The 23,340-nt window shown below is 49.9% G+C and overlaps 1 protein-coding gene across 2 annotated transcripts in view; it reads left to right on the plus strand.

Moving 5' to 3' along the window:
• Positions 1-22,089, plus strand: part of DNAJC4 (DnaJ heat shock protein family (Hsp40) member C4) — a 41,146-nt gene extending 19,057 nt beyond the window's left edge. For both annotated transcript variants that reach the window (XM_081173378.1, XM_081173379.1), the window contains exons 4-7: positions 9,614-9,828; positions 11,253-11,426; positions 19,106-19,192; positions 21,784-22,089. In XM_081173378.1, the coding sequence (XP_081029504.1) occupies positions 9,614-9,828; positions 11,253-11,426; positions 19,106-19,192; positions 21,784-21,931 (624 nt within the window). In that variant the 3' untranslated portion in view covers positions 21,932-22,089. The remainder of the gene's footprint in view (positions 1-9,613; positions 9,829-11,252; positions 11,427-19,105; positions 19,193-21,783) is intronic.
• The last annotated feature ends 1,251 nt before the right edge of the window (positions 22,090-23,340 follow it).

A 23,340-nucleotide genomic window follows, 5' to 3' on the forward strand; every position in this document is an offset into this window, starting at 1 on the left:
AAGGGTCACATTATTCTTTCAGATTTTTATCTGCATCCTTCAGTTATAAACTGCCCTGTGACTTGTGCAGAGGGTGGTATATCATGTACAAATGCATTAAAAAATATATAGTGTGTGTGCGGAAAGTAGCTTACAGTACAAAGGTAGAATATACCTTTGATGGTCCACTCACTTTTGCCTCTGGCATGTGGCCCTCAGACAGCTGTCCAGAAGGGAGTGCGGCCCCCCAATTGAAAACGGTTCCCCACCCCTGAGATGGCAGGTGACAGAAAGGAGTCTGCTCTGTGTAAGACTCTTTAAGAGCTGCTGCCATGCAGAGGAAACAATACTGAACACGTTGGACAAATAACTTCACATATCTTCCTGCATTCTCTTACCAAGACCTGATTTTACACACGTAGCATAAGGCAGCAGAGACCTGAGATGGCAGAAGTGGACTGTGCCACTCCATGATCAGTTTTTCCCTCCTGTAAAAGCATAACAAGCAAACCTCCCTCCACTGATGGAACGGATCCGTCCCTTCTCCGTCGGCTCAGTCATTCGCCTACGTGGGATTTCCGGTCGCCCGTGGCTACCAGGGGCAAGTTGTCAAATGCAAGGCCGATTTAAGCCATGCACATGAAAGTCCCCCTGCTGCTCCACTGTACAATCTCCCTCTTCCAGAATCCCTTCTGGGGAAACCCCTGCCCTTGTTCCGTGGCGAAACCGTCGCTCCCAGTTGTGGCCGCTTTGGCTGGCTCCCTCTTTCACCCGCCTCTGGCCTCCGCTGCCTTGGAGAGCTGCCCAGGAATCTTAGCATTGGGAATCTTTTTATCTCTTTTGGACGGACGGAAGGGCCTCTAGGTCTGGGCCAATGTGGAGCACGTTTGCTTGTTTCTCTAACCCGGGCGGTGATTAAAACAGGCTGGAGTGAGAGCAGCAGTGGCGATGTCAAATGGCCCCACGCAGCTAGTAGCATTTCCCATCAATCTTTAACTGGGGCTCTTTCCCTTTCTTTTCTTTCGTCTGTGCCTTGCCTCATCCCCCCACCCAAGTAGATTTTTAACATGAGGTGGTCCTCTAGGGGCACATTCTGTCCCTTTTGCCATCTCCACTCCTACCGTCTCCCTTCCACCCTCATGCAGCCCTCTCCTGCTAGAGGAGAGTGAGCCAGGCCTGCAGGAGAGAGGGGAGATCATACTGGGGGAAAGGATCAAGGCAGACCAAACGTTGTACAATTCGGGGGCGTTCCAGGCACTCTTGCAAAAGTTTTGGAGCTGGCTCGGTGCAAAGGGGCAAGATGCCTCTAAGGCTTTGGAATCCGCCTGCCTGCGATTGGTTAACATCTTCCCCCTCCCCATCCTTGCCCCATCTATGCAATATAAATGTCTCCTCCACCACCCCAGCCTTGCAGAGTGTTATCGTAATCTGTCTGCCAGGGGTCGAGCGGAGAGATGGGTCTTGCATACCTTCAAGTTCGCTAGCGGACCACTGAGGTAGAAATGGCAATGTTTGGTTGGCTTGGGTTGCAGTGAAAACGAAGGAGGGTTTCTCAAGACCGAAGCTCTTAATTGGGCAGGAGGGATTTGGCAATGCCTGGGCATCAGAAGAGAACAACCCCCCCCCCCACCAGGCCTAGTTGGTAGCTCACCACCCCCTTTGGCTGAAGGAGGTAAAGTCAGCCCTGCTGTACGCACATCCCCTCTCCCCCACCTCACTTCACGTAGTTCTTCCTGTAAGCAGCAGCCCAGTGGCCAGTGTTTGCTGTCTAGCGCCATTCCCGAAAGCTACCTCTTTCAAGGTAAATAGAGAGGAGACCTGTGCCTGGGGCCAAAGAGGAGCGTCCCAAGTGCACACGAGGACAAAATCAGCCATCCTTGGTTGCAGGGAGGGATCAACAAGCCGCTCCCTTTCAGTTTCTTATTTTTCCACTCTTAATTTCAGTTTTTCACATTTCCACATCTGTTTGCAAATATACATACATACATTTGTTTTTTAATCCTCATGAAAATTCACCAGTGTTTCAGTATGCATTTCTTCTAATGTACACATTTCCCCCCCCTCAATATGCAATGTTCCCTAATACGCATATTGTTGCAAATGTTCCCTAATGTATTTTTGCACACATTTATTATTATTGTTGTTGTTGTTACTATTATTATTATTACTAGTACTTGTAACTTGCAACATGCATGCATTTAATTAATGCACATTCAGCTTCCCACAATAAATAATAATAAAATATTATTATTATCAAGCATTGCAGAATGCTTGATATGAGAGCCATCTTCAACCATCTAAAGGGCTGTCCCATGGAAGGCGGAGCAAGCTTGTTTTCTGCTGCTCCAGAAGGTACAACCCAAACCACTGGATTCATATTATGAGAAAGGAGATTCTGACTAAACATAGGAATCACTTTCTTACGTAAGAGCTGTTCAGCAGTGGACTGGACTATGTGGGAAGGTGGTGGGCTCTCCTTCATAAGAGGTTTTTGAAGAGAAATTGGTTTTACCTGTAATTCCTGCGTTGCAGGGGTTGGACTGGATGCCCCTTGGGATCCCTTCCAACTCTAGGATTCTATGAACTACTCATAAAGCAGAATGATCTGCAGGCAGCCCTCTATCAACCCACTACTAATGCACTGTTACACTATCAGTGGCGTGTTGCAGAACGCACCTACCCACACAAAACCAGTTTGGAGGGACCTTAACCCAAAGCAGCTGCCCAATGGCGGCTTGGCAGAGGAAGGGCTTGCACAGGGGTTCAAAAGGCTGGAGGCGCTGGGAGTGGGGACACCTTTTGGGAACCCACAACCTTGTCCCAGCCAGGCTCTTCCAGAAAAGGCAGCTCACAGCTGGGAATCTTCCTTTGCTTGGCACATTCCTGCCCCTGCCCCCCCCCCCCCACATCGCCCTCTGTCCCTCTCTTCCTACCCTGGTATTTTAAACCAGTGGAGAATAAGGTCTGCCTGTGTGCATTTGACCTGCTGCTTTAAAACAATTGCCTCCCCCTCCAGCTCGCTTGTTTTCCTGCGTCAAATCTCTTAATTAACCATTAGGGAGGATTTATTGGTTTGCCCAGCATAGCAAGCGTTTTTCTTTTGCAAGGACATTGAGCTTTGCGCTTCCTTTTTAGCTGGGGAGGATTGACGGCGGGGCTGGGTGAGGGACCGGCAGGCTATCCGTAACTCTTTAACATTCTGAACATCTATTTAACTGCCGGGCATCATGGCTAGGGAACGGGGGCGGGAAGGGGGAGAAAATTGGTTCATTTCACAGTCCAGACAAACCTACCAAGTTCACAGTTCCCAAAACAATTCATGAACCAAAACACAGCCATCCGTCGAGAGCCCACCTTCTCTGAATTTTGCAATACATTTCTACCAAACATGCTATGGTAAGGAATGCGTAAAATGCATTTGTTGCTGAAAATAATGTACAAAAAGCCCCACATTAAATTGCTTGCAAAAATGTGCATATTAGGCAAAGTTGCGTTGTGTGTTAGAAGAAAATGTCGCACTAAAATCTTGATGAATTTTCATAAGTTTGCATGCTGACACGTACATGCGGAGAACTGTATTTAAGAATGGGAAAAAGGAGAAACTGAAGTTGACAGATTTGCCCTGTCCCTAATACTGGCTAAAGGGCCTGAAAGGAGCAGGATGTTGTGCTGGGCTTCCTCCCCCCCCCACCCCCCCACCACTTCCCCATGGAAAGGGAAAATTGCACACAGCCTCCAACTGACACAACCCCTTTATCGCTCCAGAACATCTTTGTTGTCCACTGCTCTGGCCTCCGCTGAGTGATGCCAGTTTTGCATTGTGGGGAGCCAGCCGGGGGTGGGGGGCCGGAAGACGGGGGAGAGGCAATAAGGGATGTTTGCTCTTCTGTGGTCATGAAACATATTACAGTCCCGGGAGGCTGTATTTGCCTTCAGCTGACGAGGGCGAGTGCCATGTGTTTTGGAACCAAAGTGAGTGAGAGGCTTTTTGCAGCCACCAAGCGTTGATGAAATAAACAGATTTTTTTTTTTAAAAAAAAAGAACAGTAAAGGAATATGCTTTGCAGGAACTGAATTACTTGATTAGGAATCATCGTCCTTTGAGAAAATGCTACAAGGGGCTCCTCCAGACTGCTGGGTCCCTGTCCCCCCTAAGTATATTTATTGCTTCAATAATAGTACACCAGTGGCAGATTCATACGGAACACCAATACATTGTTCTGATTTATTAGTTATTTTGTGATGCTCGTTCAATGTTACCGCCCTTATTGTGTCTGGAGGGGCACTCCTGCTCTGTAGCGCAAGAAAGAGACAGAACCCTCTGAACGCTTCTGGTGCGAATCATTAACAAGAGTTTGGCAGGAAGTTATAAGACTTGCACCATTGGGGAATGAAGCAGCAGACAGGGTCACGTATAAGTGCCTCAGTATCACCGTGATCCCAAAACATCATGAATGCGCAATTTAAAAAAAAGACGTCTAGAGGTACTGTGTTCAAATTCAGGTTGCACAATTAAAGTGAGTTTGGTGCTCTTGTGCAGCAAACCTCTCTCACCCCCCCCCCAAGCCTGTTATTTATGATAAGGAAAGTGAGAGGTAAATTCACTGCAAGGTATCTGTGTGTGTAGCGGGGAATAACAATTGCTTGACACAACAATGCAATTCAACCTCCATGAAATCAAGCCAGAATGGTCTCTGACCTCCTTTCAAACTTTGTTCAAACAAATTAGGATGAACTGGTCAATTAACTGGTTGCCAGGAAGCAGCCTGAACCAACCTGAAAGTTTAAGATTTTGTGGTGGAGACAGCAAAAGAGAGATTTGTCGTGTGGCTTCATGGTAGTTAGCAGGCGTTTAAGAATTGAATGGGAGCACTGAAATACTTCAACCAGCTCTTGGAAGGAGGAAGAGGAGGAAGGCCGCTTTGTTTTCTACAAACTTGACACGATTTGCAATCGGATGAGGAGAGAGGTCCCTGTTATTTCCAGGCCCCTCTCCCCCTTCCCACCCGCCGCCAAGCCCGCATTTGAGTTGTCTGTGGGAACTCATTTCACCCGAAGGATTACCTCCAGGGAGAACAAGTGCCCCATTCTAAATTCCCCTCATTTCTTTCTCCACCAGCCAAAAATCCCACCCACCCCCTTCTTGCCTCCATGGTTTTAACTGCAGGGCTGTTTTAATTGCTTGTGTTCAACGCTAAATCAGAGGAGCGTGTCAAGATGACAAGCTGAATGGTGTGGCGAGTGTGAGATTCTCTTGCCGGCAACTTCGCCCTGGTGGTTTTTCCTTGGTGCTCTGCACCCCACTTTTGTTCCCTGGGGCCTTTTAGGTGCTCGTACTGTGCCCCCATTTAGCAGGGGAAGGACATTAGGAGAGGCCGGGTGGTGTAGTGGTTAGAGTGGCAAGTCTAAGACTGAAGAGGTACTGGTTCAAAAAAATATATATATCTCTCAGGCTAGCCTACCTCAGAGAGTTCTTGTGATGATAAAAATGGGAAAGTGAACCATTTATACTGCCTTGAGCTCCTTAAAAAGTGAGGCTGAAGATGGGCAAGTGTGTATCTGTGTATGAGAGGGAGAAAGAGAGAGTGCTGTTGCGTTTGTGCATTTATAGTTAGAAAGGAAAAAAGGGTTGTATCCAATGCAAGTCCTACTCAAAGTAGACCCACTGAAGTTAATAGACATGACTCACTTAGGTTCACCGACTTCTGAAAAGAACTTAGTTGGATACAACCCACAGAAAGATAGCATTATTAAAGATTCTCATTATTTTGGTTTCTTACCTGCCCTTCACCATAAGGTCCCAATTTTTAAAAATTCAGTATTAAATACAGTTTAAAACAAATGACAGTCACAGGAACAGGGTGGGTCATGAAAATATCTCTCTCACAAGGGTCTTCAGCATATTATAAAAGCTATCTGACGAAGGTGTCCGACCCACCTCTGTGGAGAGAGAGTTCCACAACTTAGGGGCTTCCGCATGAATGGCCCCCCACCCTGTTTCAGAGTGCAGTGGAATTACCAAGAACCACCCCTGCTGATCACTAACCCAAGAGGTTCTGCAGGGAAGGAAGTGGCCATCTTTCATCTAGATATTTGAGGCCAAGTCCTCCTGGGCCTCACATAAGTCCCAGGGTGGGTAACAACTACAGACCAGAGGTGGCGGGATTTTTTAAGCCCCATGGCCACATTTCTTTATGGGTCACCTACTGGGGAATGGGGCACATGCCAGCAGTGGGCAAGGCCAGAGGGGAAAGCGGACAGAGCTTTGTACGGTAGGCCATGTTCCATCTATGTGAAAACCAGAGATTTCTGCATTATGAGATTACAACTGTAATAATGTAATAAACAAACAAACAAATTCATTCTACACCCAATAAACTCCCATCTCTCCATCGTCCATGACAAAAGGCACTCAAGGAGGGCTTAGAGCAGGGCATGATGAGGTGAGATGGAGGCTGGAAGAGTCCTGGGGCCTAGATAAAGATACCTGCATGGTCATAGGCTAGGGCTAGGAAAAAACACAGCAATCGGGCCCACAAAGCTGGGATATTCTCTGAGCTACACAGGAAGTCCTTAAGGACCTTCCTCTTGGACTGGTGCAGATGCACATATAAGGTTTCCTGGCCTTTACCAGGACCAGGCTATGGGATCGGACTGTCCTTCTCCCCCCCACCCACCCATGAACACCCTTGAGTACAAATTCCCATCCAGCTTCACCCCATGCCTTCCTTGCTAACAGTTTGTGAGGACAGCCTGGAATGCAGCCTTAGCGGGGAGCTTCCTCAGCAAGAGACTTATCAGGCTGCAGCCTTGAACTCTTTTCGCCTGCCTCTCCTCCGGTCTGGGAAGCAGAGGAGCTCCTGGTCTCGGCACGTTGGCTCGGAACGTCTTTGTTGCCACCCACCGCGCACGGCTCTGTGATGGATGGTCTTGTGGGAATACTGGGGCGGCCAGTGCAGAGGCAGCAGCAGCCTCAGGCCAGGGTCTCTGTCCCAACATATTGTTTTTGGAACAAGCCAGCAAGGCCCTTCTCTCCTTTGCTGGTAGTCAGCTTTTTGCAAAAGCTCTGCTAGGAGGCAACTACATCTTAGCCAGATGGAATTAGAGATTTTGAGTCCAATGCCTCACCTCCCTGGCAGCCAAGCTCAAACAGCAGGAGCTTACAGAGGAGGGTGCCAGCCTGGGCTGGCCGGAGTGTCTTTGGACCCCACCAGCCATCTATTTTATTGTGTACTCTGCAATATGCATAGTCCATTAGTGGCGGATTTATACTGGACCATACAGACATCGTTCTGCTTTAATATTTGTTCTGTTGTGCTTCTCCAGTGTTAGCGCATTCTTGTTGTTTGGAGGAGGCACTCTTGTGCTATTGTGGAAGTAAAGCGGGATTAAAAACAACAGCCGTAGATCATTCAGTGATATAAAAAGCTGCAAGTTTTCATGGGGAGTTATGGGTTGTGCGCCGATTGGAAATGCAGGCCCGATACTTTTGCGGTATTGAAAGTGGGGCCATGTGCAAATTAATGCCCTGGTACCACCATGAGCACAAATAACCATGAATGCACAATAGAAAGGATGTCCGGAGAGGCCACTGGTTAGATGAACCCACTGGTCTGATTAAGGAAAAAGCAGCTTCTTATGCTCCTATTCAAAGCCAACAGTGTGTTAGGTGCTGTACCAAAAAGAGAAGAGACTAGAGCAGGTGAGACTAGGACTGCAGGAGGCGGGGAGGGCGTTGGGAGGGCGATGCAGTGACTGTTTAAATGTTAGCCAAAACATCCGCTAAGAGGAAGGCTAAGGTGGTTCTGGGAAGCTGTACCTATGCTGTCATTCTGCAGGAGTGTTGGAGGCCGGTTTATGAGGATCTCCATTTTCAGTCACACAAACTCAAAGCAGCAAGTTTCTAGTCCTTCTGAAGCAATGATACGCTTGCAAGAAAGTGCATACAGGAAGAAGTGCCAAATGCTCTCAAGACTTAGAATGCCAGTTCTGGCAAGTCGAATCCAGCTGCTTTGCTGTAGTCAGGCTCTCAGGAAGCTTGTGTGTTACAGATACACAGAGGGAGAAGAGAAGGTCCTCTCTTCTTGGCCTTCTGAGAGGATGCGCAAGCAGAAACAAGTTCCAGTCTGCCTAGTCCCCTGATCTTCAAAGCAGATGAACTGTTTGACGGGGGACTGCGAACAGGCTTGGTTGATGTTCCCAGGTGGATGTTATATTCCTCAGGCAGCGAAGACCTGCCCCCTTGCTCAGGAACAAACATTGGTCTGCAGAAAACCCCATTGGCAGTTGCTCTGATTGAGTGGGAAATTTAGGTTTGAACAATTAAAGGTGAATTAAAGTGCTCCCTTGCCCTAGGGCTACAAATTCACCATTGTGGTTAAGAAGGTGATAGGGAAATGTGCTGAAAAGTGTGGGATGGACAACTGGTTAAGGGGAAGACCTGCAAATGCCCCGCTTGCAAATCAGGAAGAATCTTAAGGGCCTCCTTTCCAGTTGAGGTCCCTCCTGAACTACCAGTGCCTATGGAATACTTTTCTTTTCTCCTAGCAGGCATTTTAATTGAAGTCTGATTTTATAGTTTTAATTTTTATTCTCTGTAAGCTGCGTAGAGATTGTTGCAGTTATGTGGTACATAAATTGCTTGATCAAATAAAATAAATGCAGGGTGAATGCTCGCTGTAGTAAAAAAAGGAAAACAAATGCTCAGATAAAAATGGATGCAGTCTGACCTTTGCATAAGCTTTGTGCAAGCTGGTGTGGTGTAGTGGTTAGAGTGCCGGAAGAGAACCTGGGAGACCAGGGCTCAAATCCCCACTCACCAGTGAAGCTCACTGGGAGGCCTTGGGCCAGTCACTGCCTCTCAACCTGGCCTACCTTGCAGGGTTGATGTGGGGATTAAATTAGGACGGAGAGAACCATGTATGCCACCTTGAGCTCCTTGGAGAGTAAAAAAGGTTGGACGCGGGTGGCGCTGTGGGTAAAACCTCAGTGCCTAGGACTTGCTGATCATAAGGTCGGTGGTTCGAATCCCCGCGGCGGGGTGAGCTCCCGTTGTTCGGTCCCAGCTCCTGCCCACCTAGCAGTTCAAAAGCACCCCTAAGTGCAAGTAGATAAATAGGGACCGGGAAGGTAAACAGTGTTTCCGTGTGCGGCGCTGGTGCTGGCTTGCCAGATGCAACTACGTCACGCTGGCCACATGACCCAGAAGTGTCTTTGGACAGCGCCGGCTCCCGGCCTATTGAGCAAGATGAGTGCACAGCCCTAGAGTCGGTCACGACTGGCCCTGTCGGGCAGGGGTACCTTTACCTTTATAAATGCGAATAGTAATAATAATGACTATTAAGCCAGTTGGCTCAGTGCTTTAAGTCAGCTCTCCACCATGACCTGTGAGTCGCCAGAGAAGCAGAAGCTGCAGCAAATCCTCTTTGGGAAATCTTTGGGATGGGGGGGAGTGCAGGAGGGGCGCGTATGAGGCCAGCCTTTTCTCATAGGGTTGGAAGGGACCCTGAGGTTCACCTAGTCCCATCCCCCTGCGTTGCAGGAATATGCCGCTGTCCCATGCAGGGATCGAACCTGCCACCTTGGCGTCACCAGCACTGCGCTCTAACCAGCTGAGCTCCTCTCCTCTCCACAGCTGCACCCTGACAGTGACCCAGGCAACCCTGAGCTGCACAGCCAGTTTGTGAAGCTCAACGAGGCCTACCGGGTGCTCAGCAAGGCCAGCAGCCGGAGGCGCTACGACAGCACACAAGCAGCCCAAGAAGCTCGGCCTCCCCCAGGCAGCCATGGCAGTAGCACCAGCAGCAGCGCCAGGAGGAACCCTTTTGATTTGGGCGACTTCGGGAAAAGGTACGGAACGAGAGATGCCCCCCACCTCTGGGAACAAAGCTCCCTGTCCTGCGAGCTTCACGCCAACGGCTCCTGACTACCACGCATAAGGGTAAAAGATCCAGTCCGTCATCTTGTTCTCACCTCCTTGTGCCTGTTATGGGAACCTGATAAGGAGGACCTGAGCACAACAGCAACTCTCCCCACTTAATATTATTATTAAGGTAAAGGTAAAGGGACCCCTGACCATTAGGTCCAGTCGTGACCGACTCTGGGATTGCGGCGCTCATCTCGCTTTATTGGCCGAGGGAGCTGGCGTACAGCTTCTGGGTCACGTGGCCAGCATGACTAAGCCGCTTCTGGCAGACCAGAGCAGCGCACGGAAACGCCGTTTACCTTCCCACCACAGCAGTACCTATTTATCTACTTGCACTTTGACGTGCTTTCGAACTTCTAGGTTGGCAGGAGCAGGGACCGAGCTACGGGAGCTCACCCCGTCGTGGGGATTCGAACCACCGACCTTCTGATTGGCAAGTCCTAGGCTCTGTGGTTTAACCCACAGCCCCACCCGCGTCCCAATCAATATTATTATTATCATTTATTAAATTTCTATACTGCCCTTCATCCACAGATCTCAGGGCGTGTCACCATGTATAATCACACCTGCGATTCCCAGCGTACCCTGAAGTGTCCCGATTTCCCCCGGACATCCTGGAATTGCAGAAGCCATCCCAGCTTCTGGTTTGAATCCCAGAATGTCCTGTTTTCTCCCTCCAGCGCTGAGCTCGTGGAGGAGGATGAGCCGACACTTGCAGAGGTGCTGTACTCTTGTGCGAGTCAGCCGGCTCCTTTGAGAGCTTGGTACAGAAAGACGCATCCGCAGGAAGGTTGGAGGGTATGCAGTAATAATCATAATAATCATGAGGATGTTAATTTTATTGTTCATACCCCGCCCATCTGGCGGGTCAGGCCATGGCTCATCTGGTTCAGCATCCTGTTCTGGCAGGGGCCGACCACATGGGAAGCTCACAAGCAGGACCTGAATGCTCTCCTCGCTTGTGATCCCTGGCAAATGGCACTCAGAGGCAACCCTGCTGTTGGCTAGTAGCCATTGATTGCCATCCTTCTTTGTCCTCTTCCTTAAGCAATTACATCGCACCACTAGCCAGGGCTCTTCAAGCTTGGGCTGCCAGGTGTTTTGGGGCTACAGCTGCCCGTCATCTCTTGCCATTGGCCACGCTGGCTGGGGGCTGATGGGAGATGGAGGCCAACCCCATCTGGAAGGCCAGAACTTCCTCCTTCAGGCTCTACAGCCCCCTGCTCGCCCCCCAACTGGAGAGGGCACCAAAAAATCTTGCACCTGCCCAGTTCTGTAAGCAGCCAGCCAACCAGAATGCATCGGTCTCTGTGCCAGTCCTGTGCTGACTTTCTGCTTTTCCCTGCAGGAGCGCATCAGAGCCCAACGAGGACGTACGGTATTGGCAACAGTTCCACCACTCTCCTTCAGAGTCATTCTCAGGCCCCGAGTTCGAGAGGAAGCGTCGCCAGAACAGATACATCTTTGGGTACTGTTTGCTCGTCATAGTGGGCGGCTTAGCTGCCCACTACATAGGATTCAGGTATGGGGCTGCTTCCTTTTCCCCCTTCCCTGCCCACCACCCCAAACCAGATGAGAAGGTTCCAGGTTTAAAATTCTGGGGTGGGGAAACTCAGGGGATTGAAAGTGGCCCTCTAGGCCTCTGTATCTGGCCCTCAGAACTCTCAGCAGGCCACACCCCTCACCAGCCCTGCTCCACACCCTCCTTGAGTGTTTTTGTCTGGCTGGGTTGTGTCCTTGAACTCTGATAGCGCCTCTGCTGGCCTGGAGGAAGGAGAGAGAGGGGTGTGTGAGTGTGGGTGTAGAAACTAGTCTACCATACTAAGGTAAAAATTTGCATCCTTGGCTCCACCCACTTTTGCCCCTCTCCCCGCACCCTCCCAAAGGTTACCCAGAAGGGAAGGCTGCCATCGGGCTATAAGAAGAAGAAGAAGAGTTTGGATTTGATATCCCGCCTTTCACTCCCTTTAAGGAGTCTCAAAGCGGCTAACAATCTCCTTTCCCTTCCTCCCCCACAACAAACACTCTGTGAGGTGAGTGGGGCTGAGAGACTTCAAAGAAGTGTGACTGGCCCAAGGTCACCCAGCAGCTGCATGTGGAGGAGCAGAGACGCGAACCCGGTTCCCCAGATTATGAGACTACCACTCTTAACCGCTACACCACACTGGCTCTTGAAGCTTGACAATGCATCACACAGATTTAGCCGCGTTTGTTTCTTCCGCATAGTTTGCTGAGCCAATGCAGGGGCAAAGATCTAAGTAGGGCATTGGGAATCCCCTTTGGCAGCACGCCCTGCTGCCTCCTCACCCCTGGACCGCCTCCAAAGGTATCCTGCCCACACCACCCTGCTTTACCATCATGAAGACAAGCTGCGTGGGAAAGCGGGCAGCCCCAAAAGCTCTGAGGAGGTTGTGCGATTTGCAAGCCACTCCTGTTCCTGAGACTGGGAGCCAACTCCTCTCCCTTCTTTGGTGGGGGGGGGGGTGAATCGTAGAATTGTAGAGTTGAAGGGAACCCCAAGGGTCATCTAGTCCAACCCAGTGCAGTGCTTTGCTGATCATTATTTATTTTGCATTTATATCCCACCTTTTTCTCTAAGGAGCTCAAGGCAGTATTTGGGATTATGGATGCAAAGCAGGAACACTGGAACATTATAAGCTGCCTTCTCCTAGGTTGGGCCATTTGCCCATCCTCCCTAGTATTGCCTTCTCTGACCGGCAGGGTCTCGGGCAGAGATGGGCCTTTCCCTTCGCCTGCTGCTTGAAATCCTTTTCGTTGGAGGGGCCGGTGAGTGAACCTGAGACCTTCTGCAGGCAGGAGGTGTCCCTCCCTCTGCCACAGAGTGATGATCCTTCCCATTTAGTAGCTGAGACACTTGAGCTACAAATCAGGAAATCCTTGGTTCAAATTTCGCCCCAGCCATGAACTCTCCAGGCGGCCTTAAGCCCCCAACATGCAACATGGAGAGAATAAGAACACAGAAAGAGCCCTGCTAGATCAAGCCAAACTATTCCACCGACCTCTTTCCAAACCTGGGTGCTTAGGGAAAGCCCACAATCAGGACGCAAAATCAAGATTTCCCCTTTCCTAGTTTCTTCATAGCCCAGCTGCTGTTTAGAGGTATACTGCCCCTGCTCATGGAGGTTCCACTTAGTGATCACAGCTGTCTTCTCTCCATGAATTCCCTTTGCCAACCCAGTGCCCTCCAAATGCTGACATCAGCCCCATCGTAGCTGAAACCATCGTCGCTTTGCATGAAGACGGTCCTGGGTTCAATCCCCAGCAGCATAGGGCTGGGAGAGAATCTCTTGCTGGACCCCTGCAGGGCCACTGCCAGTTGGTGGAGGCAATAATGAGCTAAGAGCCTGCTGGATCAGGCCAGTGGCCCATCTCATCCTGCATCCTGTTCTCACCAGATGCCTGTGGGGAACCCGCAAGCAGGATTCGGGCAAAAGAGCTCTTTCCCTTCCTGTGGCTTCCAGCAGCTGGTATTCAGAAGCATGGCTGCCTCCAGCTGTGGAGGCAGAGCTTGGCCATTGTGGCTAGTAGCCTTTCATAGCTCTCTTCCTCCATGAATTTATTTACAGTGGTACCTCGGGTTAAGTACTTAATTCGTTCCGGAGGTCCTTTCTTAACCTGAAACTGTTCTTAACCTGAAGCACCACTTTAGCTAATGGGGCTTCCCGCTGCCGCCGTGCTGCCGGAGCACGATTTCTATTCTCATCCTGAAGCAAAGTTCTTAACCCAAGGTACTATTTCTGGGTTAGCGGAGTCTGTAACCTGAAGCGTATGTAACCCGAGGTACCACTGTAATCCTCTTTTAAAGCCATCTAGGTTGGTGGCCTTCTCTGCCTCCTATGCAAGCGAGTTTAAATACGTGCTGCATGAAAAAGTACGGGCAACTTCCTGTGGGGGGGATACGTGCACATTTAAGTGAAAATGTGTATACTGTATTGGGAACACCATTGAAAAAAGCCTGTGAACACCCTCTAAACCAGGGTCAGCAAACTTTTTCAGCAGGGGGCCATTCCACTGTCCCTCAGACCTTGTGGGGGACCGGATTATATTTTTTAGGGGTGGGGAAATGAATGAATTCCTATGCCCCACAAATAACCCAGAGATGCATTTTCAATAAAAGGACACGTTCTACTCATGTAAAAACATGCTGATTCCCGGACTGTCCGTGGGCCAGATTTAGAAGGCGATTGGGCCAAGTCCAGCCTTAGTTTGCCTACCCATGCTCTAAACCTCTGGAAGCCCTTGAAAAACCTTTTAAAAAACAAACCCCACCAAACTTCACCAAAACCGCTCCCTCCAAACCACCTTGCTCAAACTCCAGCTCTCCAGAGGCTCCACAGGTAGGTGCAAGGGCTCCTGGGATTGCACTTGCAAAGGTTCGTGGGATTCTTAGACGCTGTTTGTGTGCAATTTTTGCTGTTTCTGTACTATTTTGAGGCCGTTTTTGACCCTTTTCATGCCACTTCCGGCTTCACAGCGATGCGTGAGGTCGCGGTCGCTTGTGCCTTGAACGCAGGTAAATAGGGGAGTTGCCTGTACAGTGGTGCCTCGCAAGACGAAATTAATTGGTTCCGCAAGTTTTTTCTTCTTGCGAGTTTTTCGTCTTGCGAAGCACGGTTTCCCATAGGAATGCATTGAAAATCAATTAATGCGTTCCTAGGGAAACCGCTTGCCAGGCTGGTGGTGCGGAGAAGGGCTTTTCTCCGCACCGCAAGCCTTCAGGACAGGTACGGGAACAGAGGGGAAGGCGCGCAGCGCTTTGCCTCTGTTCCCGGGGCTTGCGTGGGAGGAGGGTTTTTCCTCCCCACCGCAAACATTCAGAACAGCATTCTGAATGTTGGCGGTGGGAAGGAAAACCCTCCTCCCACCCCAAGTCTTCAGGAAAGCCATCCGATGCCGCGCGGCAGCATCGGAGCTTCGTTCCGATGCCGCGCGGCGGGAGGAGGCGTTCCCCCCCCCGCCGCCCGGCATCGGAGCTTCGTTCCGATGCCGCGCTGCGGGAGGAGGCGTTCCCCCCGCCGCCGCCCGGCATCGGAGCTTCGTTCCGATGCCGCGCTGCGGGAGGAGGCGTTCCCCCCCCGCCGCCCGGCATCGGAGCTTCGTTCCGATGCCGCGCGGCGGGAGGAGGCGTTCCCCCCCCGCCGCCCGGCATCGGAGCTTCGTTCCGATGCCGCGCGGCGGGAGGAGGCGTTCCCCCCCCCGCCGCCCGGCATCGGAGCTTCGTTCCGATGCCGCGCGGCGGGAGGAGGCGTCCCCCCCCCCGCCGCCCGGCATCGGAGCTTCGTTCCGATGCCGCGCTGCGGGAGGAGGCGTCCCCCCCCGCCGCCCGGCATCGGAGCTTTGTTCCGATGCCGCGCGGCGGGAGGAGGCGTTCCCCCCCCCGCCGCCCGGCATCGGAGCTTCGTTCCGATGCCGCGCGGCGGGAGGAGGCGTTCCCCCCCCCCGCCGCCCGGCATCGGAGCTTCGTTCCGATGCCGCGCGGCGGGCGGAGGTCCGAGGACAGTGGGGAAGACGCGCTGCGCTTCCCCGCTGTCCCGGAGATTTCCCTATGGGCTGTCGTCTTGCGAGGCAAGCCCATAGAGAAATTCGTTTTGCGAAGCGCCTCCAAAACGGAAAACCCTTTCGTCTAGCGGGTTTTCCGTCTTGCGAGGCGTTCGTCTTGCGGGGTACCACTGTATGTCCTTTTATAAGGGAGCTTCGTGGATAATTGCAACATGCATGGCAGATAGAAGGAGCCCACATCAGACACCTGTAGGCCATGGGCTCTTTAGCAGAAACTGGTGCTGGTTCACACATATTTCATGTAGGGAAAGTCCCTCCTTTTGAACCCAGAAAGGGATGCAAGCCCTCATGGTTCTGGAGACAACTGCCTTTGCGTCCTTTTGGCCTGTCTTGGCGGTACGGCGGACCCTTGTGCAGTTGCTGGTGCTGGGCTGGTTCTTTCCCTTTCTTTTCCCCCTGGCTTGCTTCCCCACCCCCATCCCAGCACTGCAGCCTGCCAACCCCGGCTGCCAGCCAGCCAGCCAATTCTAATTCTTATCCATTGCCTAATTAGCCGGCCATGACCAGGGAGAGATTAATCGTGAGCAGCCTTTAATCAAGCCTAATGCAATTAAACATGCCTGCTTATGCTTGAACGGGGAGGGGCATTTAAAGGGGCCTGAAAAGGGGGGGGCAGGCCACATGGGTGAATCAAATTCCACACCCATGTGGGGAGAAGAGCAACAGGGGACAGAATGCCCCTCTCCCGCTTTTGCAGGGCGTCTTGCCATCAACTGCCTCTCCTTCCGTGCTTCTCATTTTCCCGAGTTTGTGGAAGGGCTGTGGTTCAGGGGGTGGGGGGCAGAGCATCTGATTTACATGTAGAAGGCCCCTGGTTCCATCTCCGGGTAGGGCTGGGGGAGACCCCATCTTGGAGAGCCGCCACATGCCAGAAGCATCTGATTGGCCACTGTGAGAACAGGCAGCTAGACTAGATGGGCCTTTGTCCTGATCCATAAGGGCTCTTCTTACGTTCTTCTTCATTCATAAAATAATGCATCCACTCACTTTTCATTCATGCAGCAGTATTGTGCGGCGCTCAGAGGATCTTTATGCAGAGCAGTTAACATGTTTGGGGTGGTGGTGGTGGAGGAGGAGATATGCACCCAGTATGAACAGTGCTGAGCGAGGGAGCCACCGCTTTGCCACTCCCTGCTTCTTCCCAGGTTGTCAAGGGAGGGCACCTTCAGTTCTCGAAACTGGTGGAGCTTAAGACACAACCCTGCCCCACCAAAAAATGCCCAGTGGAGGCCACCCATGGATAGATTTCGGCAGGCATTTTCCTCAGGCGGTTGCCAGCCTGCTTTTTAATCCCGCTTCCAGAACCTTTGAGCAATCTCCCCACAGATAAAGACTTGGGAACTGAGGGATGCACTTGTCAGTCAGTCCACAAACATTCCTTTCACTTTATTTTGCTGGCTAAGAACGAAAGGCGGCGTTTGCAAAGGATTCTGGGACGGGCAATGCCGTCTGCCTGCTCAAGAAGCTAAACACTCTACACTCGGGATCTAATCCAATTCGACGGACTCGTCACCCGTACCGTTTCGTTTCAGTTCTCGCTTCGCTATTTTTAACTGTTCCTGATCCGGTCCTTCAGCTTTTCGGAAATAGTGTTGCTGTTCAACTTTTTTATGACGATTTCAGAGCTGACTGAAAACTCAATGAGCCGATGATTGCTCATTGAAGTGTGCATCTTGCTGCAGGGTTACTGTCTGTTCAAGTGAGGATGATGAGGCGGTGATGGATCTCTTCCCCACACCCAGCCACTCACGGGAGTTACAGCTCTTTGCCATTTCTTTTCTTGTCAGCCAGCTAGCATTTTCACATATATTGCCAAGCAAATGAGTGACTCACCACACCCCCAAAAGCCCAGTTCATATTGGTCAAGGGCCAAGGCATAACTCTCAGGGAGTGCTGATAATTCCCCCTCAACCCCCCCCCCACGCACTTTGCCCAGGGGAAAAAAGAACAAAAACTGCAAATTGTCTTTTTGCATGGATTAATAAGTATAAACAAGATGATAGGAAAATTAACCCATTACTATGACGTTGTTAGAAAAAAATACGTGCATCAGACTTGCCCTTGAACTCTCACAAAATACACACAAAGCCCATTTTGGGTTGCATCAACAGATGTCATGAATTCGCATTAAGATGTAAGACAGTGGCTGCACTTTCTCTGTGCATTTGGCTAAGCCACAGGGGCAAAAGGCGAGAGAAAGGTTAAGGATAAAACAATGAATGTTAATGGTGGTTAATGGCTAACATAATCACGTCAACACTTCAACCGGTGATGTTAAAATAAATACACATTTCTGCAATACCAAGTTAGCAGACAGTTGAGGACAAATTTGATGATGGTGTCCACACTTGTGTTTGTCCCATGCCTAGGAAGCACGGGTCTGAGAGCTTTTTGCCTGGGAAAACCCGCTCTGTACCACTGAATTGGAGCAAATGCCCACTTGCAGAAAACCCAATTGCTGTTTGCTCCAGTTCTGTGATAAATAGCAGGTTTTCCCTGGTGGAAAGTGGGGGGGGGGGAGTCTGGACGAGCCATAAATTGTGTGGGAACAAATGTTGTCATATTAGAAAAATGCTAAAAGCAAAACAGTATTAGGGGAAATCTGCAAGGAAGGTTGGCTTGCAAAGAGCGGACAAGCAGACTGTGGGCCAGTTCAGTTTGCTCATAGCAAATTCTGCCACCCTCCCTGCTTTACACACACACACAACCCCAGTTTTGCGGAGCCCAGGTAAACACACAAAAAGGCTATTAAGTGGCAAGACATTTTCTCATGGAAATTTGGGAAGCTGGAAAAAGGGTGGGTGGGTTGAGTCCTTCATTAGCTCTTCTTTCCTGCGCATCGATAGGACTTGTATTTATCAGAAGCGTGACACCCCTGCCGTTGTTTCAAGAGGTGAGGCGCTAGTGGAATAAGCAGTAGCCGTCTCTTTGACATGCTGTGAATATAATGTTGTCAGACATTCAGGGAGAGGGAAAGGCAGTCTACCAAATGGAAGGAAACATCCAGCACCAACAGCATTTGTGTGCAACTGAAACATAGAATGCAGGGAACATTGGGGGCGGCGGTGTGGCTGTTGTTTGTTGACAGGGCAACTGCTTAGCATGCAGAAGGTGCCAGGGTCAATCCCTGATGCCATCTCCAGGTGGGGTTGGGAGAGATTCCTGCCTGAAATCTGCTGCCATTCAGTGTAGACAACACTGAGCTAGATGGACCTAATTGTCCACTTGGAATTCCAAACCCAAAGAGTTCATCTCATCCTCTTCCACATCTGTCTCCCCAACCCCTCCCACCCCAGTTGTAAAAAAAAGACATGGACCAGGGCAGAAAATATATCTGACTGCTTCCCCCACCTCCAAGGGAACAGGATATTTACACCATCTCTCGTCTCCCTGCACTCCTACCCCAGGGAATGCCTCTGTCTTGAGCTAGGGCTATAAGGGGGCACAATGATTTCTGTCCCTCCCTGGGTCCTTCGCAATCAGTGCTGTTTCCATTCTGCTGCACTTCAGCTTGCTTAGTTTCTGTTAAATGCATTACCAACGCTAACCAGTGATGCTTTACTGCTTCTGTTCCACTTCTAACCTCTACCCAAACACCTTTTTTCTCTTCCTTTTTTGCAGGAAGCTGGAGAAAGTTCACAACAACTTCATGGATGAGAAGGACCGGGTCATAACCCAGATATATAATGAGAGCAAGGAACGGGCTAGGTACATATATTCTCATTTTTTTTAACCCCACATAAATGACCCTCAGTGTGAACTGTATTCTTTCTACAGCATGACTGTATTTTCCTTAATTTCCATAATTTATATTTAAGTTTTGCTAAGTACAGTCAAAGCTCTGGGTAGCACTGAACCCTACAAGTTGTCCACATTGTGCATTTAAAGCACTATTATACCATTTCAGCAGTTATGGAGAATCCAGGGAACTGTACTTCATTAAGGGTGCTGAGAATTGTACTGCACCATTAACAAACCACAGTTCCCAGGATCCTTTGGCGGAAGCCCATTAAAGTGGTATAAGTGTGCTTTAAATGTATGGTGTGACCACTGAAAGTCTTTTTCCTTCTTATTTTTTTAAGTGACTTTACTGGGCAATTGCCACCCCCGAACAGCTGAAACCCATGAGGCTATGAGGACTAGAAACTTGCCTTTTAAAAGTAAATAAATAAATTGAAAGCTGAGATCTTTGAGATGTGGATTTCTGCACCCAGTACCTTATTTTTAATGTGTTCTGATTTCTTTGCAGGGAGGTTATATAATAACAAGCACTCATTGTCATTCCATTCTGATTTTCTTGCGTGGTGGTTGCATGTCTTTCCACTAGTCAGTCCTCTATCCCACACTCCTTAGTACATTCCCCCATTGTTTTCCTAACTTCAAAAAGGTCTGCCTGTTGTTTTTAACATGGATTCGTTGCACCAGAGCTGTTTAATCTCCTTTAATTGTGCAAACCTAAATTTCCAGTACGCAGTTGAATCCTTCCTGTAAAACAGTCTGGAAGGGACAGTGGCTTCTTCTCCCAAGGTATCCTGGGATTCTCTCTTAGGATGTCTCCAGATGGTCTGTCTTTTGCACAAGGGATCAATGCGCTTATCAGAACTTAAGGTTTGGGCATTTAAAGCGGATTAAAGGGCTCTGTCGTCCTAGCGCAACAAATCTACTTCAAAAAACAACAACAAATGCCAACTTCTTTCAGTTACAATAGTTACGGGGAGATGCACTGGAAAGTGCGGGGTAAGCGAACGATTAGCAGGCAGACAAATTAACATTAACTGTAAACCCAGATACTGTATTTCACACCCATCCTTGGTTTTAATGTGGGGCTGTTGGTTTAGTCTGTTGTAAGTCCCTCTGGTTTGGCTTGGGCAAGCTAAAATGACTAACAAATGTAATACACAAACAAACAAACAAACAAACAAACAAACCACCCTTCATCAAAATATATTGTGATTCGTAAGATAAAAATGCAATATAAAAACACAATGCTTTTGCCTGGCTGGAATGTGCCCTTGAACTCTGATGATGCTTCTTGCTTGCCTGGATGGAGAGCTCTCTCTCTCTCTCTCTCTCTCTCTCTCTCTCTCTCTGTGTGTGTGTGTGTACCACTGATTTCTACATGGCTGCAATGGTGCTTCCTGTGCATGGGTGAGAATCCCATCCATTGCTCTGCCCTCTTTTGACCATCACTGGCTCCTTGGAAGGTTCCCGCAATGTCATTGTGCCCCTTGGGCTGATAAAGGTGGCTTTGCCTGTTTTAGCACTCTGCAGCACTGAGCTTGCTTGCTTGCCTGGAGGAATCATAGAATCATAGAATCATAGAGTTGGAAGAGACCACAAGGGCCATCGAGTCCAACCCCCTGCCAAGCAGGAAACACCATCAGAGCACTCCTGACATATGGTTGTCAAGCCTCTGCTTAAAGACCTCCAAAGTAGGAGACTCCACCACACTCCTTGGCAGCAAATTCCACTGTCGAATAGCTCTTACTGTCAGGAAGTTCTTCCTAATGTTTAGGTGGAATCTTCTTTCTTGTAGTTTGGATCCATTGCTCCATGTCCGCTTCTCTGGAGCAGCAGAAAACAACCTTTCTCCCTCCTCTATGTGACATCCTTTTATATATTTGAACATGGCTATCATATCACCCCTTAACCTCCTCTTCTCCAGGCTAAACATGCCCAGCTCCCTTAGCCGTTCCTCATAAGGCATCGTTTCCAGGCCTTTGACCATTTTGGTTGCCCTCCTCTGGACACGTTCCAGTTTGTCAGTGTCCTTCTTGAATTGTGGTGCCCAGAACTGGACACAGTACTCCAGGTGTGGTCTGACCAGAGCAGAATACAGTGGCACTATTACTTCCCTTGATCTAGATGCTATACTCCTATTGATGCAGCCCAGAATTGCATTGGCTTTTTTAGCTGCCGCGTCACACTGTTGGCTCATGTCAAGTTTGTGGTCAACCAAGACTCCTAGATCCTTTTCACATGTACTGCTCTCAAGCCAGGTGTCACCCATCTTGTATTTGTGCCTCTCATTTTTTTTGCCCAAGTGTAATACTTTACATTTCTCCCTGTTAAAATTCATCTTGTTTGTTTTTGCCCAGTTCTCTAATCTGTCAAGATCGTTTTGAAGTGTGATCCTGTCCTCTGGGGTGTTAGCCACCCCTCCCAGTTTGGTGTCATCTGCAAATTTGATCAGGATGCCCTTGAGTCCATCATCCAAGTCGTTGATAAAGATGTTGAATAAGACCTAGTTGGTTCTAGTTGGTTCTCACCCGCAGTGCTTGTGCTTCCCACACCCCCAGGTCCATCGGCTTCCAGAAGCAGCAGGAGCTACTGCGGCAGAAGCATGCCGAATTCGCCCAGCGAAACAGCGCTATCTCCAAGCAGGTTCCGGCAGGAGCCTTGGACTCTGGGAGGGAAACGGCTCCCCCCATCTCCACTGCCAAATGAAAAGAAAAACTGAGTTGGACCTGAAATCCTCAAGCTTGGGTTCCCTGCCTTTGGTTGTGGCCAGCTGCCGGGGCTGAGGAAGGGGCATTGCTGAGCCTCCACCACCCATTTCTCCACTTGTCCTCCTTCCTAATAGAAACATCGCTGTACAGTGAAAACTGGGCCTCTGTTGTTGTTTTTCCTTGGCCTACCTCTCTTGCCACACAGAAATACGCCCTCCGCCCTTCCTCCACGCCAGCCTGTTATGGCCTCTCCAGGTAGGACTGGGAGAGACCCCCTGCCTTGAAACCCTGGGCAGGTGCAGACATTACTGAGCTTAGATGGAGCCGATAGTCTGGGTTGGCTTAAGGCAGCTTTCTATGTTTCTCCACCCAGGAGTGTGACTGGAAGCAGGGCCTAGGAGCCAGGATTGGCAACAGCCTGCATTGCCGACTCTTGGTCTTTGGCAGGGGTGGGGCAGCTCAGGTGTGGGGGCCAAATGCCTGGCCCTCAGGACTGTCCCCACAGCACACCCCACTTCCTCAGGCCATATTCCTCACTGGTCCTTCTTCACATCCTTCTTTCTGCCTGGCTGGGATGCTTCCCCGAACTTTGACAGTACTTGCCTGGATGGGAAGACAGAGAGGGCTGTGTGAGTGTGTGTAGAAAGTAGTCTACTGTACAAAGGTAAAATTTGCATGGGTCGCTCCACCCACTTTTGCCTCTGGGCCCACCCACCACTGGCATGCAGCCCCCAAAGTGTGGCACAGAAGGGAATACATCCCTCAGTTTGAAAAATATTTCCCTCCTCAGGTCTAGGGTGTCCTCCCAAGCTGGCTGCTGAATGTTTCAGCAGTTGGAACTGGCCCAGTCTCTTCCTCCGCCCTGTGGGCTTCAGGCTCCATCAGCCAGCACAGCTGGGCCTATGACACCTCAAATATGGAAGGGGGACACACAGCTTTTCCCTCATCCTCCAACTCAGTGTTGCAGCCCATCCTGGAAAGTGGAAACCTGCAGTCTTGACGTGGGCAGCACAGATGAGCAGAACCGCCAGGTAACCAAACAGCACGCCACTCATTCCTCTCGCTTTGCCGCTGTGTGTTGTCTGAAGCAGCATTTTCCAAACAAGAGAGGTTTGTAAGAGCAAGAATTAAACACCCGCCCACACCCAGGTCCCATCTTCACCATATGTTTAAATCACTATCATGCCACTTTAAACAGAGCTTTCTCCTCAAAAAATCCTAGAAATTGTTGTTTGTGAAGGCAAGGTAAGGAGAGCCCTGTTCCCCTCACAGAGCTACAATTCCCAGAGTTCCTTGGGAAGAGGGATTGGCTGTTTAACCACTCTAAATATTAAAGCTCTGTGAAGGTGGAAGATGGATCTTGGCACCCTTGAGAAAAACTACAGGCTTTTGGGGGAAGCCATGGTT

This window comes from Podarcis bocagei (genome assembly GCF_964188305.1).
Source record: "Podarcis bocagei genome assembly, chromosome: 16".
Classification (NCBI taxonomy): Eukaryota; Metazoa; Chordata; class Lepidosauria; order Squamata; family Lacertidae; genus Podarcis; species Podarcis bocagei.